Below are 11,437 nucleotides of genomic sequence, written 5' to 3' on the forward strand. Positions count from 1 at the left end.
GAGTCTGCTTCTCCATACTAGAGAATAGACCCATCTCTGCTGGGAACAATATGGATTTTAAAGATCATTATTTTGCATCCAGCGAAGTTATACGCCTACACTCCAGAATTCAGAGATGAAAATCAGACACATTTCACAGCATTTCCCTTGGGAGCTGGGGAAAGTCCAACAGTATTTTCTCCGGTCAATGTCGTTGAGATAAGTTCTGATTGAACTACAGTTTATGCGTGAAAACACACATTTTTGGGGACAAAGTACGTTTTCTTTCTTTCAACTTATTTCGCGGACATCTGGTCAGCCTAATCTACACATAAAACATTATATTTGTTGTAGAACACTTCAAAACTTCATGACTTTGAGAACTTTATATTGCCATTGCACAGATGTTTCTATGAAAAAAAAACTAGGTAGCGAGACGGCATAAATGTATTGCAGTAAAGGGAAGAAGAGGCATCCCACTTTTAAATCCGGACCTATGGTATGGGGTACCAAAAGAGCACTCTGCTCTGACCGCCACACCAGTTTTGCGCGATGGACAGTCAATCCGCAGGCAAAGTCAGGCAGGGTGACTCTTCAGTACAAGAATACACAGCATATAATGTGTAAACAATATAAAATCCAGGCGACCCTCTCATCCAAAGTAAGTTGCAGTTATTTTAATTACAGTCCCAGGAGCATTGTGTGGGTTAGGTCCAACGTGCACGGGCAACTGAGAGAGCAGAAAAAAAAGACCCCTTGTGTGCGATGTTGGTGCCGAACACAATCATGGGATAATTTGAGGTAAAACACAGACATATGTACTGTAGAGTGTGGTGCACAGACTGTGTGCAGAGACTGTCAAATAAAGTGAAAGAGCCAGCACTGCCAGACAAGAAACTTGACCCCTTTCAGCACAAGACTTGTATGGATTTTTAAGATCACACTTTCATGCCCAGCAAATATTTAGCTTCTCCTCTGACCTCTGAGATGAAAAGCAGGCACATTGGCTTGTATTTCCCTTGGGAGCAGGGTAAAATCCTACGGTATTATTCCAGTCAATGTCATTGAAACAAGTTATGTTTGAACTAAAACAATTGGGACAAAGATTTCTTATTTTTCCCTTTCTCTTGTTACTTCGAGATGATAGTGAGAAAAAGTCCGCTGACGACCAGGATTTCTTTTGCTCCCAAAATTTATTTTAGCGTGACGTTTCGGGTTTTACCCCTTCTTCAGACGTGACAATACATAGAAAGTACACCCCATATATACAAATACCAGGTGATCACATGATCCCATTGCAGGTGTTAACACAGGGATTAAAGTTTTCCGTCGCTACGACGGATTTCCGTCAACTGGATTTTCGTTTGGACGGATTTCCGTCCGTATAATTTATGTCAATTAATTTACAATTTTTACTTTCCAACTGAACACAAATCGAGAGCACTCCTGGTCACGAGAAGGGGACGAGAGGTGTGTTTGGTGTACGGATTTAGTTATACACTCCACCACTGGTGTGATAGGCCTACAACAGATTCACTCATCAATAGTTTTGAGCCATCCCCTGTTCTTCCGTGTTCCCTTAAAAAAAGGTACAGCACGAGCGGTCAACAATTCGGTGGCGGCGCAGCGCGAGAGATTGAAAAAAAAAAAAAACCCAACATTGTTGCTGATGGCAGGAAAAAAAAAAAGTGTAATACTATGTCTTTAAAGTGCCATGACAATCGTTAAACGAGTTGGACTGAGATTCCAATATGGGCTAATGCATGGAATGCATAGCTGGAAGAAGGTAGGACACGTTTCCATTATCGTTGCACCTGCCGTGGCAGATAGTTAGGGGAAAAAAGAATAGTTTACTTCGACTGCGCATGATGTCCTTTTCATGAAGGGTTTGCCTTTTAAGCATTGTGGCTTTTACTAACATTATTCATAGCCCCAATGGGACGGCTGTCATTGACAGCTAGCTAGGATACCACGCGTTTCCTCCTCAAAGTTTAGCGCGTTTGACTGGCTGCGTAAAAGGGCTATGGTAGAACTAGCTCTAGTTGTCTTTCTGACAACGGATAATTTACTGTCTCATCTGTAATCATAGCAGATTAACTTTGTTGTTGCCGATATATATTTAAGAAATAAGTTAAAAATGGGTTGCATTTTACAGGAGTCACTGATGCTATCCCTGGCAGAGCCAATATTTTATGTCACGTCTTGTTCTGGGAAGCAGTGTTCTGATGGGTGGACTCATGGTCGATAAATGCCGTTTCGATGTTTGTTTCACTTTCAAGGCTTGTTGTAGGCTATTGTGTGATGCTATTTTTATAGTTTGGAATAGTGTGCAGCAACAATTGTGTGTGTGCTTGATTTTGAGTGGCTCAACGTCTGTGCCCATCTTCTCGAAATATGCGTTTCGTTTGAGTTCAGTTAGGCGCACTGCGCACTCAGGACTGATGGGTGGGTGATTTGCCTTGATTCGAGTGGAAAGTTGCGCGACAAGCTTGGGAAAGTGTGTTACTTTTGTTAAACGATAGACGTCTGTGACTGTGCCGTGTCTGCGTGCGTCGTGTCAGCTTGTATGAGAGAACACGAGTGCGTGTAGGAATCGGGGACGTTTTTTAAATTAATGGTAACACTAAGCGTGTGCCTGGCACCGCACATCGAGAAGCAAAAAAGTAGCCATAGGTTTTCAAAACGGTAGAACACAGAGGCAGACTACCGCACCCTGTTTGTAAACGTCAACAAGTTGTTTGTAACAGGATGGATAGTGAAAAGGGTGAAATACATACACATAACCAACAACTAGTTCTCTCCCTCTGATTGCTATGACCAGACAGTGCATTGCTTTTTAAATGTCAGAAATACAACTGCAAGCAATGCGCACCAGTGCTTTCACCAGATCAGTGTTTGCCCATTCTGATGTGAAAGACAAAATATAGCCTACTACTACTACTACTACAACAAAAAAACATAATGGGATCACTGTATCAACGCATTGCAATTCCAAGTCAATAATTCTGTGATATCAGCTTGACCATTTTGAAGCAACACTCATTGTGAATCCATTCTGCATAATGTTGTGAACAATTCATAAATAATGGGTAGAAATAAGAGGAAATAGCCAAAACATTCCCCAAATTGCAGTTCAGTGTTTGCAGTCTGATAGTATCCATTATCCCTCCATTCTCGACCAGTTCTAGTCAATCTGGTGGCCTAGGCCTGCCCACTTTCCCTCTTTCCTTCTTTTGTTTTTAGAAATTGGCATCTGTAAACGTAGCATTGTAGGCCTACATCTGATTGAGAACATCTGATCTAGTACATTCATACTGAGTGTATACAGGCCTACTTATTGTATAATGAATATTCATTGTTAATGTGAAGTGTAAAGTTTTATGTTGGTTGAAGTTCTGATTTTGTGGCAGTTTTTGGTATTACTGGCGCCCTCAAGACATAGGCCTATTCTGCTCTAGGCGACTGCCCTGTCTGCCTTTGTCTAGCGCTGGCTGTGACACCATTCCTTGCGTAAAACCAGTGTATGTTTCGTTACGAGGGCAGAGCCTGGCTACATTGGTTTTCGTAGGGTTACGGAGTGATACTCGATCGGGTACCTAACCGGTAAAAAAGTTCAGTCAGATGACTTTTTTTTGCTTTAATCCCTGGTTAACAATTGCTATGAATAAATTGGCTCACAAGTCCCACCACTCATTACTCACAGAGCTGATGACATCACATATGTTACAAATGACACTCCCCTACACACACAGGTGACACTATATACATATGTTCATATACAACCGGAAAACCCATAAGGAATGCTAGATTGTGAAAAAAAAATAAAAAAAAAAAAATAAATGAAAAAAAGGCAAATATGCCTGAAATACCATTCCCCATTATATACATGTTTGGCAAGATTAGTCAAAAGTGTTGGCACAAGTGAAATTAAGTCCATCACGGGGGCATGTGAAGAGAAGAGAAGTCCTTTTGCACACAGTTTCAGGAGACACCACATCACATATGCATAACGGAGGGCCGCAGCAGTGGAGGAAAGGTTCCCTCTCTAGAGTCACAGGTTGGCGGCAGGAGACACCACATCTAGAGTCACAGGTTGGCGCTGGGAGGCAGCGCATCTAGAGTCACAGGTGGGCGCTGAGGGATACTGTGTCTGGAGTCACAGGTTGGCGCTGAGGGATCTTAAATCTAGAGTCACAGGTTGGCGCTGAGGGACACCACCTCTAGAGTCACATGTTGGCGCTAGATCTAAAGACCAGGAGCTAGTAAGATTGGATTCACAGGAAAGGTCTCAGGTCAAAGTCTTCATTTAACCCTCTAGGAGACAGGGTCCCCAATGTGTATATCCAGAATGCTTCTCTCTTTAGTAGAAGGGAATTCACATCCCCTCCACGACTTGGGCACTTGACATGTTCAATGCCTATGTACCTGAGAGTTGAGACGTTGTGTGAGGCAGCTGTGAAGTGAAGCGCCACTGGACTCTTCTCGTTGTGGTTGCGGATATTCGACCGATGTTCAGCTATCCTGGTTTTCAAGCTCCTGGTTGTTTTTCCAATGTAGGCCAGCCCACAGGGCATTGGCATATAGTCACATCTGACCCTTCTCTAAGCTGTTTCACATCACCCCCAAGGGTGGTATTCAAAAGACCACCCAATTTGAGGAACCTACTGGTGAAAGCCCACCACCCTCCCCAACCAGAACATTTTCTGCGGCAGATTCCCCAAGGCAATTACAAATGTGGCCAGTGTGCCCAATGCAATTTCACTATCAAAACTAAGATCTTTCATCACCCCCTCACAGGGAAACAGTTGCGCATTAAAGGTGTGATTACATGTAACACTAACAATGTCATTTACATGCTCAGGTGTCCCTGTGGGCTGGCCTACATTGGAAAAACAACCAGGAGCTTGAAAACCAGGATAGCTGAACATCGGTCGAATATCCGCAACCACAACGAGAAGAGTCCAGTGGCGCTTCACTTCACAGCTGCCTCACACAACGTCTCAACTCTCAGGTACATAGGCATTGAACATGTCAAGTGCCCAAGTCGTGGAGGGGATGTGAATTCCCTTCTACTAAAGAGAGAAGCATTCTGGATATACACATTGGGGACCCTGTCTCCTAGAGGGTTAAATGAAGACTTTGACCTGAGACCTTTCCTGTGAATCCAATCTTACTAGCTCCTGGTCTTTAGATCTAGCGCCAACATGTGACTCTAGAGGTGGTGTCCCTCAGCGCCAACCTGTGACTCTAGATTTAAGATCCCTCAGCGCCAACCTGTGACTCCAGACACAGTATCCCTCAGCGCCCACCTGTGACTCTAGATGCGCTGCCTCCCAGCGCCAACCTGTGACTCTAGATGTGGTGTCTCCTGCCGCCAACCTGTGACTCTAGAGAGGGAACCTTTCCTCCACTGCTGCGGCCCTCCGTTATGCATATGTGATGTGGTGTCTCCTGAAACTGTGTGCAAAAGGACTTCTCTTCTCTTCACATGCCCCCGTGATGGACTTAATTTCACTTGTGCCAACACTTTTGACTAATCTTGCCAAACATGTATATAATGGGGAATGGTATTTCAGGCATATTTGCCTTTTTTTCATTTATTTTTTATTTTTATTTATTTTTTTTTCACAATCTAGCATTCCTTATGGGTTTTCCGGTTGTATATGAACATATGTATATAGTGTCACCTGTGTGTGTAGGGGAGTGTCATTTGTAACATATGTGATGTCATCAGCTCTGTGAGTAATGAGTGGTGGGACTTGTGAGCCAATTTATTCATAGCAATTGTTAACACCTGCAATGGGATCATGTGATCACCTGGTATTTGTATATATGGGGTGTACTTTCTATGTATTGTCACGTCTGAAGAAGGGGTAAAACCCGAAACGTCACGCTAAAATAAATTTTGGGAGCAAAAGAAATCCTGGTCGTCAGCGGACTTTTTCTCACTATCATCAAGTCACTTGTGGTCCTGCTCCCAGGTCAGACGTTCCTGTGGATGTGCGAGCTTTCCATCATTACCTCTTGTTACTTCGAGGACATATGGCCATCCTAATTTACGCATGAAATTTTGAATATTTCAAAACTTCATTACTTTCAGAATTCCATTGCCATTGCACAGATGTTTGTACCAAGACACTATGTAGCAAGACCATCACGATGCATGGCAGTAAAAGGGAGAAGGGGCATCCCACCTGGCTTGGAATCCGGGCCTCTAGGACTCACTGAGCTTGGGACTGGGACTCACTGAGTTTTGTACGCCGGGCAAAGTCAGGCAGGGTGACTCTCAAAATAAAACAACGCTCTCATCCAAAGTGACTTACAGTAATTTTAGCTACAGTATAGGGTATTAGTTACTCTCCCTGGAGCAATGTGGGGGTTAGGTGAGCTGTTCAAGGGCTATTAAGACATGGATGGAGGTCTACTAGGACGAGAAAACATACGCCTAGTAGTCAGGTGGGGATTTGATTCCAAGCCCATTTATGTAATTACTGTATTAGGCCACAGCTTATGATGTGAGATAGGGAGAATAAAATCTGTGTGACCTACTGCATACGACATCTATAGTTCAAAGTGGATGTGACTCACTGTTGTGATATAAGTACAACGTCTATATGAGATATAGAGTTTAGAGTGAATGTGACTTACGTGAGTCATCTGGGTGACCTCGAACCAGCGGAGGATCCCAGGTAGCTTGTAGGCTGTGCAGAATGTGGTGCGCTCAATCCACATAGACTGGGACAACACAGAGACAACGCATGTTAAACACTGTTAGGGTGTGTGTGTGTGTTTGTTTATGTGTGTGTGTGTGTGTGTGTGTGTGTGTGTGTGTGTGTGTGTGTGTGTGTGTGTGTGTGTGTGTGTGTGTGCGTGCCTGCGCTTTGTCTCCCATAAGCAGGCCACTCTGCGAAACATTGTCAGTTTGATTGCTTCTTTCATAGGTTTTTGTCCATGCCTTTGTTTTGTCAACGCCGTTGACAGTGGAACCTCTAACACACAGTGAAATCTGCATAAAACTTTCTGTATTGCACATTTTTCTATTTGTCCGTTTTTTCCTCCTCCATGTGGCTCTCTTCTTATTTGTGTATGGATAAATATTAAAATCTGAATGACTGTGCGTACTTGTTTGTGTGTGCGTTGCACATTACATGCGTATGTGTGTGTGTGTGCTTGTTTGTAGTGGTGGTTGATTCAGGAGGGAGTGAATTCTCATGGCGAACACGTTGCGGTCCACCATGCATTTAACGGTGTGTGAGTGACTCATGGCACAAACTGGCAGCAATATGCTGTGCCTTTTATCACAAAGAGTATGCGTATGTGTGAGCACGTGTGTAAGCTTGCATGTGCTTGTATGTGTGTGTGTGTGTGTGATACTCACGGCGAACTCATTGTTTTTATCCACTGTTCCTTTCATCACAGGTCTGGAGTAATGGAAACGCTGCACGTAGTTGGACTTGTAGAAACTGTGAGTGTGCATGCATATATGTGTGTGTGAGAGAGAGATTTGGTGTGTGTTTATGTGAGTGAGTGTGCGGTCATGTGGATGTGTGTGTGCATGAAAGTGAACGAGAGAGAGAGAGAAAGTAAGAGAAAACAATAAAGAAAGTAAGTTTTAACACAAACACTAAAAACTATTGATCAAATATTATGTATGCAAGACGTATTTGTATGTGTGAGTGGTGTAGGTGAGTGTGTGAAACTGACTTGATAATCTGGTCGGGGACAGGCTTGTTCTTCAGGCGGGGTGGGATCTCCAAGACTGGCTGCACAGTGAAACACTGGATATCTGAAAGCTTAGCTCAGGAACTTAAAACCAGAAACAAAAACACACACATAAACACACACACAAACAAACACACTCATGTACACACACAGACACAGACATACACACAGACGCACACATGCACACACACACACGCGCACACACACACACACAGACGCACACATGCACGCACACAGTCACACAGACAAGTACACACACACAGGCGCATGCACATACACACACACACACACACAATGGAGTCTCTCTCCTCTTTCTCCCTCCCCTCTCGCTTCCTCCCTCAAACACACACTCCCTACACACACAAACACACAGCAAACAGTATGACCTAGGGCTGATGTAGGCTGACCTAGGGCTGCTCAAAAATGTAACACTACCACCACACACACACGCGCGCACGCACGCGCGCACACACACACACACACACACACACACACACACACACACACACACACACACACACACACACACACAGTAGACGTTGAGGACAACCGAACACACACAGGCACACACACAGGCGCACAGAAACAGGCGCACACGCACGCACGCACGCACGCACGCACGCACGCACGCACACGCACACGCACGCACGCACACGCACACACACACACACACACACACACACACACACACACACACACTAGACGTCAAAGACAACAGACCACAGCACACACTTCCCTTCATTGCTGAAAGCAAGTGGATTAGCTGGAGTTAATGGGAAGCAGGTGTTGGGATGCGGGCAAGCATAACTGTGCATATGCTTAACGACGGGAGAGAAAGGGAGAGGAGAAGGAGCCTTCAGCAAAGATGCTTGCACATTAGCCTACCGTACGTGCCATATTCTCCAATGTCGCAAAGCATGGATATATAAAAACAGATTTAATGGAGATGTGTCTTCCTGTTCACTGTTGACTCTGAAGAAGATGTGATAACATCGAAAAGTCAGTCGTGTGTTTGCACATAATAATTGTTTAAAACTTTAAGCTGCACCGATTTCCAGCTTCCGTCTTCAAGGGATTTAATTTAACTTTTTAAGAAAACATGGAATTGGACAAGGGACATCAACATTGGAATCCAACAAAATGTTTAAAAGTTTAATATCTAATTCCATCAAAGTTGTGTGTGGGTAAGACATGAATAAAATAGCCCGCTTTAATTCATAAAAAGTCCTAATTCACTTATTTGAAATGCACACCACTTCCTCTCAAGAAAACGTGAAGAGAAATTCAACTAAGTCAAATCGAAGTAATCCCTTGGAGAGAAAAAAGGCAATTTTTTAGGAGAAATTGCAGAAGTGCACATACATCTACAGAGCAAGTTTTCTCTCTTTTCAGGAGAACAGAGCTGAAGCATTACCTAAACCTTCCAAAGTGCTCGATAGTACATTTCAGTCGTTGTGGGGGTCACAAGGGGCGTGGATATCGAGGAAAAACAACCCGCTGAGGTGACACAATGACAAACAGAGTTGGCCCACTGTGAAAGAGATTTGCTACAGAACAGCCCACGGGCAAGAGAGGCTAGCGTGTTAACGCGTGCACACACACACACACACAGACACAGACACGCACGCACACACACACACACACACACATATTTTAACAGGCACAGTGGATCGCAACAACGAGTTTGCAGTGAGACTGCTCAGAGTTACACACACACACACGCACGCACGCACACGCACGCACGCACGCACACACACACACACAGGCACATGCACACAGGCACACGCACACACACACTCACTACTCACACACACCCTCAGGAGACTGCCGCTTACTAGAGGGATGATTCAAAAAAGGGTGCCTAATCACCGTGCAACACATTTCCAATGCCTGCAACAAATAACCCCCCATCCCGCAAACCTACCCCCCCGATGGGGAGTCTGGAGTCCAGCGGAACATGCTGCTCTACCAGGAGAACAAAATGCACCAAAACAAAAGCTAGAGACTCAGCACACCAAGTCACTACCAGTGCCACCACACGCATGCACATGCAGGCACACATAAACTGGAAACAAGTGCAAAAAACATAATAGAACTTTCTTTCATTATCTTCTTCCTTTTCTTGCTTTTTCTCGAGCTGTGTGTGTGTGCATGTGTGTGTGTGCATGTGCATGTGGTGTGACTGTGTGTGTGTGTGCGTGTGCGTGTGCGTGTGCGTGTGCGTGTGCGTGTGCGCGCGCGTGTGTGTGTGTGTGTGTGTGTGCGTGTGTGCGTGCGTGTGCTTGTGCGTGTGTATGTATTTGTGCATGCATATGTGCATACATGTGTGAGTGTGCACATCTGTGTGCTTGTGTGCCTGTGTGTGTACCTGTGAATGTGTGCTTGCATGCCTGCCTGCGTGCCTGCGTGCACATGTGTGTTTTGCATGCATGAGAAGGATACACTGGTTGGCGGAGCTCTTGATGGTGTCGTCAGGCATCTGTGTGGTGTTGAGACGGATGGCGCTGGGGAACTGACTCAACAGATGGTTCTGGAAATCCTCACGACGCTCGTACTCCTTACCACGGTGGATAAACACCTTGTTCTATACGGGCACAAGACATATGGATGTGGACAGGCATTAGATGTCTATGGGGTTTTGACGCATACTCTTTACCAGGGATGAACAACCTTGCTCTGGAAAAGCAGAAGACATATGTATGTAGACGGGTATTAGGTGTCTATGGGGGTTTCAATGTTCATAGTCTTTACCACGGATGAACACCTTGCTTTGGAGCAGAAACGTGTTAGCGCTAGGTGACTATGGGTTGTTGATGCTCATACACAGGGACGCAACTACTGTTTTCTGGGGGGGTATGCAAGAACGATTAAAAAAAAAACACTTAATAATTATTTGGCGCCCTCCAACGTCCTCTCTTTGGCGCCCCCCTCTCTCTGGCGCCCCCCTGCAACGCATACATCGCATATGCTGTAGTTGCGCCCCTGCTCATACACGATGGTGGATAAGCACCTTCTTCTGTGGAAGCAGAAGACATAATACAGCAACACCTAATGCCTTGATGTGCTTTATGATGCACCGTGCACTGTTCATACTTCCTACCACGGTGGATAAACACCTTGTTCTGCACATGGAGTCACAAAACCTACATAGAAAATGAACAAAAAGCACACATGAAGGCCCTCAGCCTGATGGATGAATGCCTCCTGTATAAGAAGAGCTCCTTTGCAAAATGGTTTCCATTCAGGAACATTTCGGGAAATTGACATTTTTGAATTGGGTATGGCATTGCATTGCAAAATCCATTTTGCATGGGTTTAGAAGTATGTTCTCAAAATGAATGGCAAGAATTCACACATTAGTAGATGAAAGGACATCTGAACAGCCATCTCAAAAAAAAAGTGAAAGTAAAAGTGAAAGTAAAAATGAAAGTGCACGCACGCCCGCCCGCAAACCCGCCCGCGCGCGCGCACACACACACACACACACACACACACACACACCAGGGTTCCCCCAGGATTGTTAAACCTAAATTCAATGCTTTTAAGACCTTTTTTAATGCATGTTCACATAAAATTTAATACTTTTATCGCACCCATTATTTCAATAATATTGAACGAAATTCAATTAAGAAAGCGCGTATCAAATTCAAACCTCATTACTTCTTAAGAGATTACCTCTCTGTTTGGCACAAGAATGTACATTTATGGAAAATACAATTAAAACACTCTCAGATTC

General features: G+C 44.4%; 1 protein-coding gene across 1 annotated transcript in view; it reads right to left on the reverse strand.

Annotated features, from left to right (window-relative positions):
- LOC134439570 (dedicator of cytokinesis protein 2) overlaps positions 1 to 11,437 on the reverse strand; it is a 338,998-nt gene that overhangs the window by 13,245 nt on the left and 314,316 nt on the right. Inside the window, exons 40-43 of the mRNA XM_063189473.1 lie at positions 10,144 to 10,285; positions 7,684 to 7,765; positions 7,358 to 7,442; positions 6,628 to 6,714 (exon numbers count right to left, since the gene is read on the reverse strand). Coding sequence (XP_063045543.1) covers positions 6,628 to 6,714; positions 7,358 to 7,442; positions 7,684 to 7,765; positions 10,144 to 10,285 — 396 coding nt within the window. The remainder of the gene's footprint in view (positions 1 to 6,627; positions 6,715 to 7,357; positions 7,443 to 7,683; positions 7,766 to 10,143; positions 10,286 to 11,437) is intronic.

Source organism: Engraulis encrasicolus, chromosome 23 (genome assembly GCF_034702125.1).
Source record: "Engraulis encrasicolus isolate BLACKSEA-1 chromosome 23, IST_EnEncr_1.0, whole genome shotgun sequence".
NCBI lineage: Eukaryota > Metazoa > Chordata > Actinopteri > Clupeiformes > Engraulidae > Engraulis > Engraulis encrasicolus.